The following is a 25,207-nucleotide window of genomic DNA, read 5'->3' on the forward strand; positions in this document are numbered from 1 at the left end:
TGTAACAAGTTAATCCATTTCACTTAATTGTTTCACTAGAACAGGTCAAAAGTTATTTCAGCTGACTTCATTCACTAAAACTCATGAATTATACATATTTTTTATTTGGGGAAAAAAATATTATTAGCATTTGTCTTTCTTTATATATGTATTCCTATATATATATATGCATGCTATATTTTATTGTTTTCTTTTTGAAATTTTATCTTAGCCTTTTGCTTTTTGCTGATAAGATTGTACAGTATTAAATATCTGTATTCTAAAAGTGTTTGTTTTGAGATGCATATTTGCATCAAAGACCTAATGTATTAATTAAATCTTGAACATGCCTTTAGTTCAAGATTGCATTGTGTCAAAGCAAGCTCTCCAGTGAATGTAAAACATGCAGTAGGAGTTCTCCTTTTTTAATCTGTATTAATTAATGATGTTGTAGAGAAGAAAAAATAAAATAGGATTAAAGGTTGGGGAAGTTGTGCACATCAGAAGATGAATGTTGTGTTTCCCCTTTTCAGGATTCACAGAGCAGGCAAGGAGGGTACAGTATGCATCAGCTTCAGGGGAATAAGGAGTATGGCAGTGAGAAGAAAGGCTATCTTCTAAAGAAGAGTGATGGGTATGTTCTGATATCACACAATAGTGAAGTCTACTACTATGTTCAGGCTCTAATTTTAATAGTTTACTACTGTGGTTTCAGGCATATTCTCCTATATGTGCCACAAGTATTTGTGAGTTCCAAAGGTCAATCCTGAACACAGGACTGAATTAATATATCAAATATTAAAAGCCTGACAAGCAAGTGTAAAAATAATAGTCATAGTTAAAAGAAAGCTATTGTCTTTATAATTCTCTGAAAGATGATTAAGATCTCTCACAAATATCCAAGTGGTTTTTTTTGGTGAAGCATTTAATAAAATTTTGACTGCATCTGTTTGTTTTTTAAAGATAATTGTCTCAAACTGATAATGATATTAATGTGTTTTGAAGTTACATCCATTTACTAAACTTGATACGGTGGGTTTTTGTAGGTTAAGGAAAGTATGGCAAAGAAGAAAGTGCACTGTTAAAAATGGAATTCTTACCATCTCACATGCAACGGTAAGTTATTTTTATACCTTTATATGGAAATAATAAATAGCATTGTCCTTTCCTGGTGAATTTGTTGCTGCTAATATGCTATTACAAAAAGGATGTTACTTCAGCTTCTGACTGTTGAAGTTTTGTGAAACTGTAGCTTATGAAATTAATTTATCAGTAGTTTAATAAAAAAATGGCAAATGTATTGAACAGACATCTCAATAACTTCAGATGGATTTGCCTATGAGGATTGTCATGGTGTATGTGTGAACCACAGAATTTGGGAACTTGGGAAGCACTTGATACTAGGTTAGAGGCTGGCAGATGAGTGAATGTGTTTAGTATTTTGAGTGCTTTCAATTAAAATCTTGAAATGTTGGGAAGTTTTGATCACTGTGAGTTCTTGGAATCAGGCACATATCTAAAGGATTTTCCTAGGAATGCTCAATCGTGAGGTAGCACCAAGGTGATCATGGTGGAGGCAGAGCTAAAACTGCCTTGTGGGAGTGTAACATGAACTTGTTGGAAACAAGCACAGGAGTTGCTCTTATTAAAGGAAATTATCCCATTTCCTCACCTCTTTTCCCCCTTTGCCCTCAATTTCTAAAGCTTACTACCTGTATAAATCCCAAATTTCTTAAAGATACATTTTATTATCATGTCTTAAGTGGCTTAATTACAGCACAGAATATTGGTATTTATCCTGAGTTCATAAACTCCAGATCTTTGGCTTTCCACTTTCCTTTTAAAGTTTTAGGATTATATCTTTGATTTATTTAAAATGGGAGGAAACTTGGATTATGGGCATGCTGTAATGAAAAACTCCATTATAGTTTTGCCATTGTTGATGAAATGCAGTTAAAAAATATTACTATTAGCATATTGTAAATTTCACGTTTTCTCTTTCCATCCCTTTCAGATAAAGTGAGGCCATGAAGATTTTAATTTTGTTTAGATTTAGCAATGTGTCTATTTTGAGAGAGTAAATCAGACCAAGTGATGCTGGTCTCCAGCTTTTTGAGGGTGGATATGTGTGCATATCCAAGCTTTAAGTAATATCATACATGCCCACTCCCCAGAAAGGGAAATTAATCCTAAATCAATACATTTTTAAAATAAAATAAATTTTCTTTTTAGTCCAACAGGCAACCAGCTAAACTGAATTTATTGACCTGCCAGGTGAAGCCAAACGCCGAAGATAAGAAGTCCTTTGATCTAATATCACGTATGTAGCAACTTTAGTACCATCTTGTGGGATGTACCACTTATGTGGGATTTCTGAAAATATCATTGCAAGATGCTCTGAGCAGAGCACGGGGCTAGAGCTCAAAGTTCAGGTCTGTATCCAAACACACACGGTGTTTTATGAATGTTCAGAGCCTCTAGTTCTGATGATGAGCAAATGGATGTAGAACATTTCTCTGTGTAGATGTGACATAAATACTGTTTGTTTGTGACAAACCATGAAATGCAGCATATGTGCTTCTCCCTAAGTTCAGAGAGATGTTTAACAGCTTACTGGAACATACATTAGCTGTATCCACCAGGAAAGGGGAAAGACCTTGGGCTTTTCAGTCATTGTTCTTCTTTTTGAGTTCAATTTGAGGGAATGAGGAAGACAAGGGGACCCAATTTCTTTTTCTCTTATCCTACATTAAAAATTTATTTCTCTGTCTGAAAATTGGTAATGCCTTGTCTTCTTAGCATTAAAGCTCCTGTGGTTCCCCTTCTTCCCATTTTGGTCTCATATAGCAGGTATTTGTATCCAGTCTGGTTTTAAAAACTCTTTTGATGAGTCAACTTAGCATTTTTGGACTTCATATACAGAGTATTAATCAACAAACAGTTCCAACATTCTATACTGAAAAGGACAGTCTAGGAAACCTTTGATTGTGGGAGATACTAGCCGCTTCATGTCTTCATCTGCTGGCTAGTAAAAGAATTTTCTTGGCTTACCTGGTTGGAAAAACTGTACAAAAGGAACAAATTCATTTTGCCCTCTTCTCCTAAATGTTTCTGAAAGAATAAAATTTGATCTATGGGTTTATTTTTCTTTAGTATTTCAAACTTTAGACTTATAAAATACATACAATTGGTGTGAATAAAAATTTACAGTTGCATTTTCCTTTTTTCATTGTTTTGGAACTGTTATCCATAGCTGTGAATAATTAATGATGCCTTTTAAGAGAAATTACTCTTGAAGGCTTTAGCTGCCAAATGGGTTTTAGTACCAAATATGTAGGTACATTAACATTTATCATGTGCCAAATGAAAATATGTATTTCTTTATTTCAGATAACAGAACATACCACTTTCAAGCAGAAGATGAACAGGAATATGTCGCGTAAGAATATTTACATTTATTTCAAGTTTTTTTTGCCAATAGAAATGTATAAAATCACACATAACAGTGGAAATAATTTTCTCAGCTAATGCAAAAGTAGTACCCACTGTCTCTTTTTTTCTGCTGTTAGGAATCTGTAAATGTAAACTATTTTGTGTCACACTACAGAGCTCTTTTAAAACCTAGTAACATTCAAAGCAAAACTAAACCAAATCAAACTAACCAAAACCCCATTTAGATTGTGTAAACCAGTACCTGGTTTGTGTGAAGTGCTTGATATTGTAGATCAGATTATTAAGATTCAAATGAAATATTTTTAAATTCTTTTTAAATCTTCTCTGTCAACCCTGTTCTGCAGTTACTTCTTTTCCTCTTGATCCTACCTTTTCCTTGAAATTAAACATAATAAATAGATAAAAGATCTCCATATGACACATAGAAAATATCTACAGGCAGTGCATTTTTTCTTTTGTAGGCCTAGAAATGAGCGGCAAAGCATATCTCTCAGATTTGTGTACTTCAGAATCCAGGAACTTGCTTCATTAATGCATGTTTCCAATTAGATTATTTTCTTTTAAATAATATTTCTTCTTCCTGCATCAGAATTATTTCCTGAGACCCATGTACCACTGATTTTTCCTCCTGTGTCACCAGATACGTGTTGTGCATGTTTTCTAATGCTCAACACCCTAAAGTTGAAGGAGTAAAGTTACTACTGAAGAGGACAGCAAAGGCTACCTCATTCTTTCCCTAAATATCCACATTCTAGTGGAAGTCTGTGTTGCTCCATGTGTATTTTAAAGGTACAGGAGATGTTTGTAGGGTGTTTAACTTGTTTGGTAGTGTTGGGTGACAGTGACAGTGGCATTGACAGCTCAACCTTGGGGAGTCATGGGTGAAAAAAAAAGGGCTGGATAATTCTTTGTTGAGCAGCTATTTCCTTCTGGGCTTCCCCAGCTTTATGTTGGCTCTTACAGTGCAGAACTGACTTGCTAATCATGATTACTGCAGTCATCCTGGAACTTAATTATTCCAGTAATTTTTTTTAGTCACAAAGAAAACACTGTTAGTTCTTAATGAGTCATAAGTTTTTGGTACTCTGCCATAAATTAATTTTTCCTGTATTAGTTGGTTTAACAGGTGAGGTGGTTTCTTTGGGGATTTTTTTGTCTTAACACATGAGCAAGGTAGGGAAGGGATAGATTAACAATATCCTTCTTCTGAGAAGCAGATTAATAAATTTAGTTTAGCAGGCTGCCTGTAGGACTGTTTTGAAATTCCAGGCTGGTTTTATTTCCTATTAGAAGCACCAACATTTTGTCTGTCACTCTAAAGTCAAGTGGTTTAGAAAATTGTTTTGGAATAGAGAATCCTAGAATATCTCAAGTTGGAAGGGACCCTTAAGGATCATTGTGTCCAGCTCCTTGCTCCTCCCATGACTGCCTACAACTAAATCATGTGACTAAGGGTATTGTCCAGATGCTCCTTTAACACTCACAGGGTTGGTACCCTGGCAGTTTCCCTGGGGAGCCTGGCCAGTGGCCAAACACCCTGTCAGTGAAGAGCCTTCTCCTGGTGTCCCATCTGAGCTTCCCCTGATGGAGCTTCATTCCATTTCCTCATGTCCTGTCTCTGGTTCTCTGGTCACCAGAGGAGCTCAGCACCTCCCCTTCTGCTGCCCCCCTTGAGGAACCAGGATGAGTGTAATTGTGCTGATGAGAAACTTTCTTGTGCAGTCACTGAGTGGGCCCTAAAAAGCTTTATTATCTAAGGTGTCATGGGAACAGCACCCCTTGGACTTCCAACCTCAGTGATTTAATGGATTTCTGCAGGAACTACTTGATGTAACTCCTCAGTTAGAGTTGTCATCCTCTTGTTTCAATTTCCTCCTGACTAGTATAGGTGTGCCTCTCACTTGATCCTTTCCTCTTGTGTTTTGTCCACACAGTTTTAGTGCTGCCTCTGTTCTGTCCTTTTCACTTCATGAACCAATTGAAAATGTGTAAATAGATTTTCAAATCACCTTCCTTCCAAACTCACATCTAAATAGAGAAGAAAATATGTATTTAATTTTATTCTAGTTTAACTTGTCTTGCATACATTTTACCAGTAATCATTTTACACTGCTTCAATAAGTAACTCCTCAAATAAAATAATAATAATAATAATAATAATAATAATAATAATAACAATAATAATAATGGGATTTTTATAAAAACGTGTATACAAAGCACTGGAGCCTATTTTCTGTTGCAGGTTTATTATTGTTTCCCCTCAAACATTTCCTTCAGACCAGTGCCTGCCTTTATTTTTATCCAGGCAGCTGTTTCTTGGCCTTTAATTACTGACTGACAGTCCTTAAGTTCTCAATGGATTAATAGTTTCTCTAGCAGATAAAGTTAAGTTATTGGGGGAAGTGGAGTGTGGATAATATGTTTGTTTATGTGCATGTAAATATATATTTATGTGTAGATTATAGAAGGGTAACCTGATTTTTTAAACAAATACAATAATAGTTGCTTTCTGTGTTTTTTTTTGTAATTGTGGATAGGGCCAAACATACTCTGGTGATGAGCTTTGGGCTCTTTTCTACCCTGTTTTTGAAGGTCAAGAGCATATCCTTACCCACAGGAAATGCCTGGATTATAAACAAAGCTAGATTTAGAAATTTTTCTCTGCAGAAACAGACATCTAGCTTCAATCTAGTTTTTAACAGCAGTCCTCAGACATTTTTCACCTTGGAAACACTGAATTTGAAGGCATTGATACTATCTGATGCTTCTTCCATACAAAAAAAATATAAATCAATATTTGAAAAATATTATACTATTCTTGTTTTAATTATGTATTTTTACCTGGAAACAACAGTGTTGCAATAGTGACTGTCAGAAGAGACAGTTAAATTTTTACTGTAAAATTAAAAAAAAAACCCAAAACTATTAGACTGGTTCTTATTATTGAGGGACAGTTTTTTATTGACTTGAAAATACTGAAGCAAAATAAGAGAAATGTGAGTGAAGTCTGGTCCACGCAAGATTAACAAAGATCTTCTATTTCCTGAAGGCAACTAGGATGCCAGGTTTTTGTTTAGCTTTGTTTCTTCAAAACTGTGAATCTCCAGCAAAAAAAAATGCCTTAAATGATGACAAGAAATTACTGCTATTCAGAAGAACAAGTTTAACAGATGATTGGACCACCTGTTTATTGTGTTAGGTAGAATTGTATCGTAGACCACTTTAGGTTGGAAAAGACCTTTAATGTCATTAGGTCCAACCATTAATCAAATACTGCAAAGCCTACAACTAAACCATGTCCTCAAGTACCCCATCCACACATCTTTTAAAGCCCTCTAGAGAGGATGGCCCAGCCACTTCTTTGTGGAGCTTGTTCCAGTGCTTAAAAACCCATTTTGTAAAGAATTCTTTTCCTACTATCCAATCTTAATGTCTGCTGGGACAACTTGAGGTCAATTCCTCTTGTCCTAAAACAAGTAGACAAAGCAATTCTGTAAGACTTGATTAATTTTTCAGTTATTTGAACTACAGAGTATTACCAGAAGGTTTTTGACTGTTCATTTGGCACTTAGTATTGTGAAATAGAGCAAATAAATTTCTTTTTTTTTAAAATGAAGAACAAAAAAGACTAATAGAGATAAGAAAAAGAGGAGAAAAAGAGCAGATACAACAAGTTTTATAAACCATTAACATTTAATTAACATTCCATATTTATTGACTTGAATTGTTTATTTTTGAGTGTGCAGCCTGCCAGGAAGGCCTGGTGACCAACTGGGCACTTCTTGATAAGCAGCAGCAGTCACTCAGAGCATGTCCTTCTGCTTGTCAGGGAAGAGCTGCCCCTGTGGTGCCTCTTGCTCTCACAGGTGCCCCAGTCCTGGACAGGGGATTCCTTCTACCTGAGCAAACACAACCAAAATAATGATTTCTCTGACAGCTTAGATACTTGTATTAAGGAAGTCTGTATCAAACTAACAGCTGGCTCAATTGTGTTGTGTTTGTTTCAATTGCATCTAATATTTTTTTTAATTGTTACTGCTTAGTTGGGTTTTATTCAAATTCTGCCTTTTAACAAACTAATCAAATTGTAACTCTAAAATAAATTATCAACAAATTTCAGGATAAATGTTGTTTGCCTGAGTTTAATTATTATTTTGCTGTGTATTTAACCAAACATTGCTATAATATTAGAAACAAGACACCATTGCCTCTTATTTTTTTAATAACATTGAATTTCATCATTAAAAATGCTGAAGAATGCCCTCTAGTGTAGGTTCTTCACACATAATGAAAAAGATTAATGTACCTTTATATATTCCAGCACATAAACTTTGGAACAAATTTGTGCTCAGCACTTTCAAATTCTCTTTTATTTTTAAGGTTGATTTTTCAAAAATTTTAAAGCATTTTAAGCACTAGTTCCTATATTATTCTCTGCACATAAAAATTTTTAAAAAAACATACATGCATGAAGTATATAATATGGAATGCCCATATATTCATTCAGGCTCTGAATCTGTGCTGTAAGATAACACACATAAATTTCCCTCAGAAATCCTTTTAAGCTAATATTTTCATTGTTATTTCAGTGAGAAATTATGAATTTCAATCTGATGTTCTCTTAGTATGTTTAGATGACCATATAACCATTTTTCATATTTCAGAAGATTGATGATTGCAGACAATCTGAATATTGTAAACATGGAATGCATTGAGAATATTGCCGATTTAAAATATTTCTGTGTTAAAAACATAAAACATTTGCAGTAGATCTGAATTCATCTAAAATCACTTTATCTGTGAGGATTTCTTTTTAACATGTTATTTTTTTCATAATTAGCAACACTGCATCTGCAATGTGCTTGGTTCTTAGTGGAATTGCTTTCTTCTCTTTACTTCCACATGGAGCACAGCAGTTGCTGAGAAGGGGTTTTGTTTAGTTTTAATTAAAATATTATGTATAAACAACAACTTGCAGAGTGATTGAGAGGGGGGAAAATAGTGCCTGAGATATCATTAAAGAGTCTTGATTTGTTGCACTTGACTGTTGTTCCTAAAATTTTATGTTGGCTATTGGTATCATTACTCTCCTGCCATCCCTTGGTTGCTATGGCAGTTGTCATTAATTTGGGCTTTTTAGTCTGACTCTGATTAGTGCACAGTGCATTTAAAAGGCAACTAGACATAAACACATTCACCAGGGTGCTTGCTGAGAAATATGCACGCTGAACAAAGTAGGGATTATAATTTTCTCCAGGAAGAAGACTTTAGGAAGATTTTGGGCACCTTTTAAAGCAGTTAAATTTACAGAAGCTTAATTGCCCCTTTTCTCTAATTTCTGTTTATTTGAGAAACCTGAGAACTTGGCTTTAAAATTGTTCACCAAATGTTCATTGTTCAGTTCTAACCTATAGAATTGAGACTCTTTATCTTGTCTCATTCTTACATATGTATTCTAAATCTTTCCTTTCTGACTCTCACTTTTCCCCCTCCTCAGTCTCTCCCACAATACAGTCCTTCCCTGTAGTCCCACTAACATTTTGTTCCTGGCAAGATTTCTACATTTTATAGATTAACATGTATTTGCAAATGCAGATCTTCATTAAGGTCTTTATCTTGTGCTAGATGGATATCAGTATTGACTAACAGCAAAGAAGAAGCATTAAATATGGCATTCCGTGGAGAGCAGAGCACAGGTGAAAACAGTTTAGAGGATCTGACAAAAGCCATTATTGATGACATACAGAGATTACCCGGCAATGAAGTCTGTTGTGATTGTGGCTCACCAGGTATCTCCATTTGTTCATGTCATCAGCTTCTTGTTGGGAGCAAAGTAATTTCTTTAAAAAGTGTTTGTAGAGTGCAAACTAATTTTCTAAGTGATGTTTCTCCATCTTCAACCTGTTTTTAAAAGAACAAATATGACTTTCCTACGTTAGTTCTGTTTAATTCACTAAAATATTTTTGTGTGTTGTCTGTGCTTACTTCCAGCAGTTCAAGCCCCTCTGGAGTTTGAACTGTTCTTGTTGCACTGTGTCTAGATGCTTGTTGCACTTGAATGGAAGTTGCTTGGCATCACTGATCCTGTGCATGCTACTAAGTAGAAGTGAGTAATACTTAGACAATGATTGTGGAAAAATTGACCTGGCCAGGATCTTGCTCTGAGGCTTTATCTTGGTATGAGACTACTGGAATTGAAGCATGAGAAGTTTTCAGAGGTGGAATAAGTAGTCTTGTGCAAAGAATGAGACCCAGAGTTGAAATCCTATCAGATAATATCTTCAGAAGTACAGAGTTACAGGTCAGTTATGTGTCACTTAGAACTTGAGAAGGGGCAGCTGGTCACAGTACAACTGAGCTGGTGTGGGAGCTGGCAGCTGTTGCAGCTTTCTCATCAAAGGGACACTTCAAGAAGGTGATGCTCATTTGGAACTGAGTAGATCACATGTATCTTGCAGATGCTGATGCAGAACTGATCCAAATTTGAAATAGCTAGAAAAAATTACTAACTGGGATATAATTATGTCAAATCCTGGAATTGGTTCATTCAATTATTTCATTGTGTAAAGCTATAGAAACTTCAGATTACAGTTCTCATTCATATTTTAATTTGTAGTAAAGTTTTAAGCTTTACCTCTGTACTCCAGCTTGCTGCTTTAAAACTCTTGGCTTAATGCTTCAGCAATTACTATTTAAGGTCAAGGAAGAGATTAATTTGTGCACAAAGTATGTCTGGAGCTTTTTCTTTTCCTTAAAAACTGGTCATGCTTCTTATGTAGCACTCATAGTATAAAATCTATTCTAATATTACATGCAGATCTCCTCCATGACAGCATTTTTTAAATTGTTTTTTTTTTTTCCCTGGACTAGCCAGCATTCCTCAAATTTTCTACAACATGCTGCTGTTTTACATACTGGAAAGCAGTATGATTAATCTTTTATGAAAGACTACTTAAAATTTAAGTAAATTTTAAAACAGAGGTTGTCAAATTTAGGAGATCTGTTACTTTTAAAAACAGGAAATAATTTGTACAGAAAACAAATACTAAATGTATTCAAATACATTCATTCAGAATGAATGAAAAAGCCTAAATTCAGTGCTTTTGGGACTGTTTCTAAGTCTGAAAAACTGCATTCCATTGGTAGCAATTTGTGGTTTAATTTGCACTAGAGTTTGGAGAAAAGTATGCAGTGTTCCTAGTTTATTTTCATTCTTTGAAATATGAAATAAGGCATCATTTCAGAATACATCTCTTACCACCAATGCAAACCTTTTCTTGGACTCTGATTAAAGACTTTGTTTTTCAATTGTGCAGATCCAACATGGCTGTCGACTAATTTGGGCATTTTAACCTGCATTGAGTGTTCTGGGATCCACAGGGAAATGGGTGTCCATATTTCTCGAATCCAGTCTTTGGAATTAGACAAATTAGGAACGTCTGAACTCTTGGTAAGTTTCTTTCATTTATATTGGGATTTTTTAGTCAAATGTTGACATATATGTAGGAAGTACTAAAATGTAGAATTTACTGTTAATCTTTTTCAAGGAATGTGTTTTTGCAGAATTTCTCCTTTGTATTTCTGTAGATATTTTACAGGTGCACAGTTATATATTATTATATATTATTGGTGCTCTTGTCACTTCTCATTTCATGTCCTGAGGTGATGCAGAATGAGTATTGACATCCATTGTAATGAGTGCCATCAGAATTTTACCTCTCAAAAGTTGATCTTGGCCCAAAATCAGGACACTCTAAAAGCTCATACAATTTAAAACCTGAAGCTAATTTGACTTGAAGGGGAAATGCCTGTTGCTGATTCTGAGAGAAAAATATAGGAGGAGTCTTAATTTGATGGATGAAATCATGTAATATTGAAGTTATGAAAGGAATCTGAGACTACCAAAAAAAAAAAAAAAAAAAAGAATATATGAACAAATCAAAAAGAAACAGTTGCAGTAGCTTTTATCTCCCTATCTGTGTTTGGCCTTATAGATGACACATGTTACAGAAATTTTATATAGGAAAATTGAGAGAAGATGTAAGGCAGATCTGGATTTGGGTATAGGTTCAACATTACCACTTTCTCTGCTCATGAAATACTGAGGGTTTTTTGCAAAATTACTATTGATCTTAATCAAATTTTACTAAGCATGATCTTCAGTAGGCCTGAGCATCTTTCTCAAAGCAGTTTCCTGATCAGTGTACCAGCACCATTTCAATGTTCATGCTGCTGGTTCCTCATTCTGCTTTTATGTTGGAGGCAGATCGTCTTGAAATGCAAATAATTCTGACTCTGAAGTCTATTGTACAAGTTCTGGCATAACAGAATCGTTTTCTTTGTTTTTAATTGCTCTGTATCTGCATGTAATCATTGGGCTTTAATTTTTCAGTCCTATGTTTTCCATCTTTTATTAATTGTGTGGAAAAATGCACGTTAGCAGTCCTATTGTTAGGTTGCTGTTAGACCCCAAAAGTCCTCATCTTCATTTATTCTTTTCTTATCACAGCTGGCCAAGAATGTAGGAAATACTAGTTTTAATGATATTATGGAAGGGAATTTACCTAGTCCTTCACCTAAACCCAGTCCATCAAGTGATATGTAAGTACTGAATCTTTCAACTTTCTAAGGTTACTGTGGAATATATCTGTGATGTAAAGTGTCTTAAACAGTAAAAAAGCCAGGGGAAGGCATGGATTGCAAAAGACTGCAGGTTTTTATTCCCACTGTGGAGCTTTTTAGATGTTTAGTCTCCAGTCATATAGTCACATTTTAGCTACCTCAGCTTCCCTGTGTAGAAAACTCTTTAGTTTGGATTTCAAGGTGCATTATTCCACTCTTGAATGGTTTTGAGTTTTGTGGTAAACCCTCAGATGATAAACACAGTGGTCTAAATGGCTCTGCTCTTTTTCGGTCTTAGTCCCCACAGAGTAATTTTTGTATATAAGAAGACAGGATAAAATCGACAATGTTCCATATTTGGGGCTTGTTTGCAAGAAAGACATGCAGTGTAACAATAAAAAACACCCTTTTTATCAGATAGTTTTCAGCTTCCAAGTTAGACAAGGTGATTTTAAATTATAATCATTGACCCATTTTTCTAAAAATTTCTAAAGCAAGCTCTATTTTCACACCCCGTAGGACTGCACGTAAAGAATTTATCACTGCTAAATATGTAGATCATAAGTTCTCTAGGAAGACTTGTGCATCTGCGGCAGCTAAACTGAGTGAATTACTTGAGGCTGTCAAATCCAGGGATTTACTTGCACTAATTCAAGTCTATGCAGAGGGGGTAGAGCTAATGGAGCCACTGCTGGAGCCTGGACAGGTAAGCTTATCAGGTAAACAATTACTATTTTAAATCATGTGTATTTGTAAAATGCCCGGGATCTGTGGCTCTACTTTGATAAAACAAAATAAATAGCAGATGAAAATGTTGGGGTTTTCTTTCATTCCTAAAGGTTGCATCCTTGTAGGGAGGGAAAGGAACACTATCTTTTGTCATCAATTGATCTAAAGGAGTGTGAAATGAAATAGTGATATCATACACTGTTTTGGTGCCACTTTTGTATGATATCATACACTTGTTTTGGTAGTGTGTTGAAAAGCACCTGTTCTGCAATGTGTCTCTTAGAAAAGTCCCAAAGAAATCACTTGATAGCTCAGGGTCACCTGGTACCACATATCACAGTAGCATACCTGCATTTAAAATAGTGGCTGAAGGAACATGTTATTGACTGTCTGCAAGTCTCTGTTTACTGTAGACGAGGAAAGAATAAATCTGATGACTTCACAGCTTCTGATGAGACATTTACAGAAGTACAATTTCTTTCAACCTGAAAAGTTCTTCTGTGTGCATGTGTGTGTATCAAGTTCTGAGTACTTGATCTTCCTTCTGAAATCAGTAACAGTTTTTCTGAAAAAACTCTGGGTTGACCTCAATTATTCATGGACAAATGTTAATCATGAGTATATAACCTGCTTTTATAGATAATAGATAATTAATGCCATGTAACCATTTGCTCAGCAGTCTTTTCTCCCAACCTGGAGACATGTCAGAGAATGTTTTCAACAAGTTGTGTGAAAATAGCTAAGTTGATGCAGATAGTGCCTGTCTGTGTTCAGTGAAAGGGGTAAGTTCAGTATAGTCTCAGCACTTGAGCTATCACAGAGTGCTTATCATGAAAACACATTACAAATTCCCTGACTGCAAGGTCAGTTTTCTGTATTTGTCTTCCACAAGCAGTTACCACAGAATTAGCTCCTTAGTCTTCCCAGCCATTACAGTCAGTGATGTCTAGAAAGCTGTGAGCACCAATTGAAATGTAATTTGCAGCATTCTCTTCTGCAAATTCTATGATGTTTAATAAAATAATACTTTTTAAATTAAGGCTTTAATTCTAAGTATATATCCTGTAATATGCTTTTTTAATTTTTCTTTATGATCAGTAGGAGTTAATGAAATCTAAATTTAGATTAACTCCTCGTGCAACTTTTAAAAGGAATTAAACAGCATTTCTGGTTCTGTTTCAGTGCATTATTGCATATGATATGTATAGAAAATAAAGTATGATTGAATTCAGATTTGACAAGGAGAAACCCTATATATGGGAGACCCCCATGTGCCGACTTTATGCTGGGAACCACCCAGCTCTGCTCAAAGAGACCTGAGGGTCCAGATGGGGCAGCAAGGTGAACAAGGGCCAGCAGGGTGCCCTTGTGGCAGAGGTGACACTGGCATTCCAGGCAGTATGGACACATTGCCAGCACATGAAGGGCAGTGATCCTTCACTCAGCACTGCTGAGGCCACAGCTGCAGGGCTGTGCCCAGGTCTGGGCTTCCCACAACAAGAGAGACTTGGACATGCTGGATTGAATGAAGTGAAGGGCCACAAACATGTCTGAGAGTCTGGAGCACCTGGAAAGGCTCCGAGATCTGGGACTGTTCAGCTGAGGGGAGGCTCAGGGGCATATCATTGTTGTATGGAAATAGCTGCAGGGAGGGTGGAATGAAGATGGAGCCCAGTGGTGTCCAGTGATGGGACCAAATGCAGTGGCACAGACTTGAGGACAGGGAGTGCCCTCTGAACATCAGGAAACCTTTTTGTATTGTGAGAATGACCTGGGCACAAGTTGCCCAGGGATATGGCGTCTCCATTCTTGGAGATATTCCAAAGCCATTTGGACATGGTCCTGGGCGGTCTTGGTGGTCCTTGGTGGTCTGCAGTAACTTGACAGGTCCTTTCCAACTTCAACTGTTCTGAAAATCTGTAAGAGTTTTAATGTATGTAGGACTCTGATTTTTGTGATGCTGTTTCTGTAGGAGATAGTGTTGTGACTTTGCTTGGTGCTCACCGGGCTGTTGTAAAACAAGTACTGCAAATTTCCTCAGTATTCCTTGACAGGATCCCTTTCAGTTGCTGGTAGCTAAAATGGTTAAAGGCTCCTCAGGGTTGTTCTATCCAGCTGGGAAAAGTGAAAATTTGGTTTAGGAAAGCAGAGATCTTGGGAAGTGTAATGCTGTTTCCTTTGAAGCACACAGGGTCTTTTGGAGACAAAAAAAGATAATCATTTTCATCATAATATTTTTATTTCTAAAGACTTGTAAAGAGTGAATGAGATGTATCTCATAGGTCTGATATACAAGCTTTGTAAATTAGACAGAAATCTAACTTCTATTTATGTGTGTTTAGGAGCCAGGTGAAACAGCACTTCATTTAGCAGTCCGGACTGCTGACCAAACCTCTCTCCATCTGGTTGACTTCCTTGTACAAAACTGGTATGGATTGCTGACTTATCATTGAATAGCACATGACAAATGTGGGTGTTCAGAGTAATCCTGGCAGTGCCTTTGACAGTGTTTGCTCAGAATTTATAATCTTTCTCCATAGATATGTTTCAAAAGAGAATAGTTTAGTACCTTTGAGTTGACCTTTGTGCTCCTGGTCAGTAGAGAGAGGGAAAGATGTGTAGATTAAAAGCATTGGAAGCAGTTACATAAAAATAGGATGAAAGGAAAAACTCTGTAGTGCATGGGAGAGCATTGATTTAGAGCACATGATGATATGAAGCCATGCAAACAAATAGTTCAGGTCCAGGAGGGATGGCAGGTAAATGTACCAAATACAGGACACGTGCAAAGGAATTGTAAGAGTAGAAAACTATTAACAGAAAATTCAAACAAAACACTCAGAAAATTATGAACAGATGCTAAATTGACTTTGAAAAAGATGTTCCAATAGTTAATAAACTGTATTAAAGCTATTGAGAGCAAAACTTCTTAATTAGTAATTTTCAACATCTAGTTTATTGGCTGAATTTTTCTTTAAGGGATGTGTTCCTAGAAGTAAAAAACCTTAGTGAAAAGTGTGAGTGCTGATTATAGGAGAGTGTTACTAAAGTAACAAATGAAAAATAACATTCCAGTATTTTCAAGCTCTTTGAGTTCATAATTTGAAAAACGTTTTAGAAACCCAAATTGCTATTTTGAGCATTATCAAATGTTTTGTTGTTTGTTTTTTTTTTTATTTGGATGATTATTTCAAATTATTTTGTTTAGTTATGAAGCTTCTTAATTTCTTCAGACAGCTATAACCTTGTGTTTCTGTCTGCTGGATGTTTTTTTGTGGCAGTCTCAGGTTTAGGACCATCTTTACAGCCCTGTGGGCTCTTACTGTCCAATACTGGAAAATACTGTCCAATTCTGTCCAATATTTCCAAACTGGGAAAAGCTGTCATCTCCTGAGCTTTGCTTTCCTAGTTTATGGAAATATTTTATTGTTCCCAAAATGTCAGTAACAGTTTTTGAGAAAACCTGGGTTTAGAAGTTGAAAACTGAAGGAAGTACAGCTTTTAAAAAAGCCCTGTGTGAGACCCTTTGCACATCTGTTTTTTCTCTAACTTGATGTGTTGTCCTTATATTCCTTCTTACAACTCTTTTGTTCATTCTCACAGCTGCCCTCTTGATAGTCCCTTAGCTGCATGGAATTTCTTTACCTATTTTAACTGTATCAGAATTATTTTTCAGATATTTCTATATTGCTAACTTAACATGTTTGAAAAAAGAATTACAGTGGAATGGCAAGTGGAAAACAACTGGCATGGACTTAGAGAGGTCTAGCTTTGAGTCTCTGAATTTCCCTTCTTTATTTTTTTGAATGAACATCTGAAGACTCTCAGTTCTTTTCAGTCACAGCTCAGATATTTCCAGTGTTCTTGGAAAAATTCTTAATAGTCTTTGAAAGTAATGTTTAATTTAAATATTTTTTGTCCTACTTCCTATTTGTCCAGTAAAGCTTTTTATGCAATTACTATTTATAGGGATGCTAGATCTGAAATGAATAAATGAATAGCACAGCTACTGTACTTTTCTTGATTGTTTTGTTGTTTATTTTTTTAGTGGAAACCTGGACAAACAAACAGCATTGGGTAATACAGTTCTACACTACTGCAGTATATATAATAAGCCTGAGTGTTTGAAATTGCTTTTGAGGGGGAAGCCAACTATTGATGTAGGTAAGTTAATTATTTAAAACCAGGAAATACGGATCTCCTAAAATTTCTTCCCAATATTTTAGCCACTTTTGTTTATTTCTCTCTGGTAAGTAAACTTCTAAAATAAAACTGTGGTAGAAAGATGAAGACCTTATCTACAACAAGCCTAAAGGAAACATTCATTCAAGAAATGGAATTCTTAGAAGATAATAGTTACAATAATTCCTAGTATGAAATAGTAATGGCAAATCCTAATCAGAGTTCAGAGAGTTCTATCTGTCCGTTCCTTTTCATATTGAGCCATCTCTGATAGATCTTTCCATAAGGAAATCTTTCTTCTAGGGATCTGAATTCTTTTAAAGTCACAGGCCTTTCTAGAGGACTGCTCTGTATTTTCAAGGATTCCTAACTGGCATTCTCTATGTAATATTTCACACAGATATTATAGATCTTAGTTTGATAATTTTCAGTTCCTGATCACAGAAATGCTTTACAATCTGAATGTGCTGTAGAGCATTCTCTGTTCCAGCCCCATGGCATTTACTGATGTACTGTGAGTACATTTTACCTCGGGTTTATCTCATCAGATGTGGGAGTTGTTTTTGTTTACTGAGATTTGCTACTGAACATCTAGGAAGGATTGCATTAGATGCTGTGCCTGAGGAACTCCCAGCAGCCTCAGATTATCACCTCCTTTCTGATTTTAAATTGTAAACTATTTTATAGCTTGGATAAAGACAAAGCTAGAAAGTTTTAAATTTATTTAAATTTATTCTTGTTCAAATGTCACCAAATTAAGGCTTCAAGCCTCTGCATATTAAGCAAAGTAAAATCTGCTTGGATTGACATTTACCCTTTTTTTTTTTTAAAGTCTTAGAATTAGTTTTCTTTTTTGAGCTATTTTGCCCTGCCTGCTTGCTTCTCCTGCTTATTCAGGTACATTTTATTGGCAAAAGCACTGAGTCGAGATTGAGATGACTAAATTTCTTTATAGGAGGGATTTGGGAACTGTCCCAGCAGATGCTTCTGCTCAAAAAGAACCTGATGATACATGAAAGGCATGAACACTTACTAAAGAGCTGTAGCTGCTGTAGAGTGAACAGGTGTTTTTGATCACTTTTAGAAGTTACTGTGCTACAAGTAGTGAAATGTAATAAATTGTTTCTTAAGACATCTCAAAGAATTGCTCTTTTTTTGTACTGTTAATTTTGTAGTAAACCAAGCTGGAGAGACAGCTCTGGACACAGCGAAACGAGTGAAAGCTGTCCAGTGCGAGGAACTGGTAAGGACTGGGCCTGGGGCCATAGGGGAGTGTTTGCTTCTTCAAAAAAGATACACTTAATATATCATTACCACTGTATCTCACACCTGGTGTTGCTGCCAGCTGGCTGTGGGTTGATCTGAAGGCCCTACCACAGGTGACTCTTTTCTTACCTAAAACACAACAATCATTTTCTTTGTAACACTTTATGAAAAAGGTTTTCTTCTAGTGGCAGTACTAGTTATTTTAATCAGTGTATTTGAAGACCTTAAGTACTGGAGGGTCAGATATGTCAATAAATACATCATTTGAGGAGATCTGGGTTTCATCACCTCAGAAGTTCTTCTTAGAGGCTTTAATATCAGGAGTACTAAACAACCCCTGTAAAATTAAAACGGTCAAGACCTTTTAGGTCTGGATCTTTTGTTTGTGTTTTTCTGCTTTGGCTTTTTTCAGATTATTTAACAGGACAGATAGTTCAGGGATGGTGGAAGTCTTTCTATAAGGAGAATTAAAACAACTTAAAATTACTCTCCTGAAAGGAAGAAGAAGAAAATGTCTGGAAGTTGGCGTATCAAAAGATGTAGAACACCAGCTTCTGTGGGACTTTGTCCCTCTACTGAACATGTTCAAAGAAAACTTCCTGGAATTTTGAGAATGTGTGAGGGATCTTAACAGACACCACTCAAAAAGATTATTGCTGTTCAAGAAATAAAGGTGTTAAGGATTTTCCCAGGTACTCCTCTGAAGCATTTAGCCAGGCATAAGGATTTTATATCAGACCAACAAACTTGTTTGTTCTTGGCCCTCTGAGGTTCCACCAGCATGCATTTTATAGGCAAGAGAATTTAATTACTATCAAGGTATGAAAAAGTCTAAGTACTGTGGCATTTTCATATTCAAGACAAAACAAGGAGAATTTACAAAACACTTGCCACTTAATTCTGTTTCTTCTTCCTCATTTTGATGATCTGAGCATATCTGCTTTTGCTCTGCAGCCAGTAATTTTAATACCTTTCCTGTGACAATTGAAAGTTCTTGTCATGAATTAATTATTGAATAATCAAAAGACCTTGTCCTTCACAAATCAAAGAAATTTTCCGTGTTTCTGGGGATGCAAGTCAGCATTTTGCAGTGGTTGATCAGGTGGGACTGACTTCTTGGTTACTCCCATGTGTAGTGTGTGAGTAGGTGCTGTTTCCAGTGGTTTGAGTGTCCTGTGAGCTGGATCAAGCAGATCCACCTGTGCAGCACACAATTGGGATTGACTGCTCTTTTTCTTTATAGTATCTCTTTAAAAAAGTGACATCTGCCATTAATGTGGACCAGCTGTCTGTGTTACAGAGCAAACAGTCGAGTGGATGTTATCAGTGAGCTTATCTAGCAGTTAATCGTTTAGTTATAGTGATCCAAATTCCATTAATACCTCAATGATTATTTCACTTAACTCTCACAGAGCATTTATGCTTTTTCACTTCTTTTTTTATTTCTTTTTTTTTTTTAATTTTTGAAGAGGAAAATTATTTCTGCCTTTTTTTTTTCCACAAGAAGCAATGAGTCAAGAGTGAAAAGGAAACATGAATAAGCACATTGTTTGCTGTGGGCAATAAAAAAGTACAAGATAAATAACTAGGTGTTTGTATTATGATAGATGTACTAAACTCATTTCTGTTGCATAACTGGAGTCTTAACTGTGTAATTAAATTCAGTTTCAGCTCAAGTGGGTTCATGAATACTTACATAACAGATTGGAAATACTTCCTTTATTCCCAGTTTTATTTCAGGAAGACAGTTAAAGGCACTCTTGAATCAACTACTATCAAGTATACTACATTTCAAAGGATATGAAGGAATAAATAAGGAGGGAAGATCTAGGCATCGAAAAGGAGAATTTATTTCCTCAAAATAACCATGAACTTCTCTATTAGTTTTTTTTTTGGTGATCATTGAGGTAGTTGTTTTTTAAAGAATGTGAAATACATTACTTGGGCTAACAAAGTTAAGGAATTTTGTGCTTAAGGTATATTGGCCTTATCCAGTGAGAGAAAGTGGCAAAATACCTAAATAAAATGTAAACACCTTTTCATTTGCTCCAAGTACAAGGATTGTGATTTTGCTGGGACAGCAGTTATATGTACCAAAATGTATAAATAGGTTTTGCCTTTCCTTTTTGGAAAGGAGGGCTCTGGATAAATTCTGCTTTTGTGCATATACCTTCTCTTAATGTCATCTTTTCAAATGCTTGTCAAACACGGTGACTTCTGCCCATTTGGAGAAAATCTTTCCTTTTTACCTCTTAGCTGTCTTTCTATACCTCAAACAAATGAAGGATGTTTGTGTGATTGCCCTGAAATTGCTTTGTTCTTCTTTGAATCTGGAATAATTGTAAAACTTCGAATACTCCAGTTTATTTCTTGCCGTTACAAAACTGTCACTGGTTAACTGGTGTTAACTAAGTTAACACCAAAAGAACTGCAAGTATTTTAACTAGAGTTTTTATTTCTTTCAGCTTTCTCAAGCCAAGGCAGGAAAGCTAAACCCACACGTGCATGTGGAGTACGAATGGAATCTTCGGCAGGAAGAAATTGATGAAAGTGATGATGACCTGGATGATAAGGTGAGTGTGAATTACGGATACAGCTTTCCACCAAAACTGGCAGCATCTCTGCTCCCTGGAAAAAAATGGCAATTAGAGACCCACTTTGGCCTTCCTTTTCTTACAGATATTTTTTTGGGGAAAAAAACTAATTTTGAGGCCTGTATTATAGACTGGATAAGTACTTTTTGAATATACTTTGTCAACCTAGTTATTATGGGCTGTTTCAGAAGTTTGACAAGACATACAGTATGATGTAAATCAGCAGATCTGGGCTACTTTGTTGCTTTATCCTCTTCAGAATTCTAGGCTGTTAAATTTTAGCTGGAGGAAATCTGAAGCTTACATACTTAATTTTTTCCATGAATTAATTAAAAACCTAGTTATTAAATAAATAACTTTATTTTCCACAAACTGTGCTGTGCTATTTATTCCTGATTTTTTTTTTAAAAAGGAGTAATAGAAAGGCAAAACTTGAGGGCATAGAATAATTGCCATCCTAGAGCATGTGAAAAATTAGCCTCAGTGTCCTACTTTAGCAAGCCAGTTAATTACTGTGTGCTCTATTTCTGCAATAAATGCGAATACACCTCTCCTATTTTATATGAGTGCCGCAGAAAGAAATGTGGACAACTTCTCATTTTCTGTGGAACTTGGGACTGAAAAATTCAGAAACCGAAGTAATTTGCATGTCCTCAAGGACAAAATTTTGTAGAGAGCAAAATAATCATCTGTATGAGGAGGCTCTGGAGGATGAGGGATGCTGTGCTGGAGATAATAACCTGAACCAGAGCTGCAGGGAAACAGATCGTGCTCCATATGCACCCATTAACGTACAGCAGGCAAAAACTGATGTGTAAAATTTCTTCAAAGAGCAATTAGAAGCATTTAAATAGAGCTGTATCATGGATTATATTGCTGGTTCAGAGACCAAATAAATCTGATCTGTCCAGGAGTGTTTGTTCATTTTTACTAGGCATCAGTGGAGTAATATACTTGATACTTGAGGATAATTAATACTCTATTCTGAGAAATGTGCTATATTCCTTGAAAATTACTTTTCTAAAATTTACTAGGTTTTTATTGGTATTTTATTTAGTGTATTATATATGTATTAGTGTATATATATATATTTAGTATATTATATTTTATATATTATAATTTGGTATGTTATTTCCTGCCTTAACATTAAATTTAATTTTATGTTTGTGATGATTTGTTGATGGTACAATCTTTATTTTCATTTAGAAGAGGGGACTTTTCAGGTTGAATTACTGAAAACGGGAGAAATGGGGGTTTATTTGTCCAACAAAGGAAAAAAAAAACTAGGATCATGTTCACTAAATTATGTTCTGGTATGCTTTTTTCCAAACATGCTAACTATAATTAGTGTTTAGACACTGATTCACAGACAGCTATATCACATCTTTGTTTTTCTATTCACAGCCTAGTCCTATAAAAAAGGAAAGATCTCCAAGACCCCAAAGCTTTTGTCACTCCTCAAGCATTTCTCCCCAAGACAAACTGACTCACCCTTCATTTAGCACTCCCAGAGACAAGCAAAGACTCTCCTACGGAGCCTTTACCAACCAGATCTTTGCTTCTGTAAGCACAGACTCACCCACCTCTCCAACATCTGATGCTCCTCCTCTTCCTCCTCGAAATGCTGGCAAAGGTAAGCCTGTCTCCAAACCACACTTGCAAGCAGTGATTTTCCCACTGCTGCCCTTGCTCTAACCAAGGACATGGCAGTGTTTCAAGATACAGCGTGTTCTTCGTGATGCAGTATTGAGGTACAACACGTGTTCTAAACTGAAAAGACCTGGGGGGCACTTTGTAATCATTCATAACACTGAACATGAGTGGGTGAGGAATTAACTAATATTCTGCAAAATGATAGTTAATTTTATGAGACTTACAGCTGCAGTGGATTGTGATTGTTTGACCTAGATATTTCTAATCTTAGAGGATATATTTATGGAACAAAACTTTTTACTGTATTATAATTTGTGCAGATATACTTTTTAGGACAAAGAAAACTTTTATTCCTTTCTACATGTTTAATTTAGAAATTGAAAAACTGCTTGTACAGTACACTTGTTAGAGGAATCTTTAGTTGTGGTGAGGGTTACAGTGTAGTTTAACACTTCAGCAGTTATGCTGATTCTCCTTTTTGTTAGCACTATTATAACTTCATTTCTCAACTGATAATTTGCTTTGTTTGGGAAAAATGAAGAGATGGTCTCACCAATATGTGAAAGAGTAGAAGGGAACAGGACAGTGTTGGCATCAGGTGTTTGCATTCACATGGTTCAGATGTGCTTAAGCACTACTGTTCCATCAGTCTTTGTTATGTACTGGCAACTTTCAAATAGATCCCTTGGCTCTCTCTTCTAAACAGGTTTGCTTCCCATTATGAGGCAAAGTGTTTTTGACAAGGTTTTCACATGAGATTTTGTAATCCTTGTTTCCCTGGGGGCTCAGTTGTATTCCTTGTAACTTTACTTTGTCAACCTGCTTTTTGGTATTGTAAGATTCTGCCTTTTCCTTCCACTCTCCCATCCCTTTTACATGCTCTGTGTCACAGTCTGCTATGGATTGTTCATTGCAAACACAATGTACTGGCTTAGATGTTCCGTCATGACCTAGGATAACTTCTTCTTCAGTCATAAAGTTGCAAGACTTGGCAATTAATCATGCATCCTGTTACTGGAGAAGTTTAATGAGTTTGTGTCTGATATCTCTGCACACTACTGATGTTGTCAGCTTTCAGTAGATTTTAATGAACTTTATTTCTTTGTCATTATATAGTGGAGTTCTCATACAGACTTACCTAGAAAATTGTCTTTTTTCCAGGAAGCGGGAATAGATACGTTCATATTTCATTCTAAGTATGTATTTTGGTTTCTGAAATGTCAGGCATTTTCCTAGCTGTTCCTGGAATTTCCTTATTGTTCCTATACTGGGGAATAAACACAACACCAAAGCTATTCAGAAAGAATTGACTCCTTGAGTTTTTATTTGTTTTCATGTTAGAAACTATGCGAAGAAATCCTTATTTATGTTGCAATGAAATAATATTATAATATCACTAAATTCCCTTCTAATGTAAAATCAACTGCTTCATCAAAGTGGAAAATGTCACATTCACAGGGTAAGTCAGAAAGGTTGAATGGAACTATGCTTCTCTATGTCAAACATACTGAAATTCTACACTCTGAGCGATGCTGGAGTGGAGTTTTGGTTGATACACACTCAACAATACTGTGAAATTAGAAATTTCCATTGTATACATGCCTATGTTACAGGAATAATTCAAAACTTAAAAGTTGGTGAAAAAAAGTGACAAATGCGAAGGAGAATTCATCCGTGGAAAGGTTGCTGTAGATGCATCATTTCAGATGAACTTATGGTTCATTTTAAACTGTGCTGCTCCTTGTTATCATCCTCTCTTCCAGCTCTCTGATTACTTAAAAGAAGATGAAGCAGAGACTCTCCACTTCCATAAGACACTGTTGGCACATCTGAATTTTGAAAGAGTAAATTTTTTTGTGTAAGAAAACAGAAACCTGTAGAATTTTTCTCCTCTTTTGGATGAATAGTAATAGAGTATATCCCGTACACTGAACAAGCTTACTTGTTAGATGTGTGTTTTTGTTTAAAAAGTTCATTTGAATAGCCTGTGTTTAAGATTGTATGAAAACACAGTGTACTTTTTTCACTAAGCTCCCTAAATAGCAAGAGTAACAAAAGCACTGAATCTGTATTTAAATTTAAGCTTACTGTCTGTCCAAAAGCATAATCTGATCTTGTCCCTGTGCTGCTGTGAGGCTCTGGCAGGTAACATGGGCCCCTGCTAGGACCTGGAGTCTAGCAGGTGGATCTGCATTTTAGAAGGAGGCAGACAATTTTTAAGTTTCATGGGTTCTCATCCTTTGAGACATGCAGCTGAAACTGTCTTTGCAAAACATGTTCTGTTTTTAAGAAAATCCCATCCCTGTAGCCCTCTGTTTCATTACCCAGTGAAGTTCCTGGGTAGTCAAGTTCTGTGGTATTCCTGAGGGGCCACAGTGGTCAGGAAGCCACCCACTGAACTTGTGTTGGGGAGAGGAGGGAGGTTTAAAGCAATTTACATTAAGGCACATCACTCTTGCTCATGATTTTCCGTGGACATGCTGGCTAAAAATAATTTTATAGGCACAATAATGGGAGGAGATGATACGGAGATGTTTTAAAATTTCTCCATACATCATTATAAATCATGTCCAGATTTTCCATTTGATAACTTTTCAAAATATTCCTGAAAATGCTGGAACCTTCATGTATTTTACTCCACATTGTCTCATGCGTGGATGCATCTTGCTTGCTGCTATCTCTGCTATAGATTTAGTTAATCCTAACAGAATGAGTGCAGCTGGCTGCCT

At 35.9% G+C, this 25,207-nt stretch overlaps 1 protein-coding gene across 4 annotated transcripts in view; it reads left to right on the forward strand.

Moving 5' to 3' along the window:
- ASAP1 (ArfGAP with SH3 domain, ankyrin repeat and PH domain 1) overlaps positions 1 to 25,207 on the forward strand; it is a 142,595-nt gene that overhangs the window by 93,621 nt on the left and 23,767 nt on the right. For all 4 annotated transcript variants that reach the window (XM_086879090.1, XM_086879104.1, XM_086879099.1 and 1 more), the window contains 13 exons: positions 513 to 613; positions 1,026 to 1,095; positions 2,212 to 2,299; positions 3,370 to 3,418; positions 9,058 to 9,221; positions 10,749 to 10,882; positions 11,942 to 12,033; positions 12,574 to 12,760; positions 15,126 to 15,211; positions 16,832 to 16,947; positions 18,141 to 18,208; positions 20,697 to 20,804; positions 22,230 to 22,458. In XM_086879090.1, the coding sequence (XP_086735216.1) occupies positions 513 to 613; positions 1,026 to 1,095; positions 2,212 to 2,299; positions 3,370 to 3,418; positions 9,058 to 9,221; positions 10,749 to 10,882; positions 11,942 to 12,033; positions 12,574 to 12,760; positions 15,126 to 15,211; positions 16,832 to 16,947; positions 18,141 to 18,208; positions 20,697 to 20,804; positions 22,230 to 22,458 (1,492 nt within the window). The remainder of the gene's footprint in view (positions 1 to 512; positions 614 to 1,025; positions 1,096 to 2,211; positions 2,300 to 3,369; positions 3,419 to 9,057; positions 9,222 to 10,748; positions 10,883 to 11,941; positions 12,034 to 12,573; positions 12,761 to 15,125; positions 15,212 to 16,831; positions 16,948 to 18,140; positions 18,209 to 20,696; positions 20,805 to 22,229; positions 22,459 to 25,207) is intronic.

The sequence above is a fragment of the Cyanistes caeruleus genome, chromosome 1, assembly GCF_971803275.1.
Source record: "Cyanistes caeruleus chromosome 1, bCyaCae1.hap1.1, whole genome shotgun sequence".
Lineage (NCBI taxonomy): Eukaryota > Metazoa > Chordata > Aves > Passeriformes > Paridae > Cyanistes > Cyanistes caeruleus.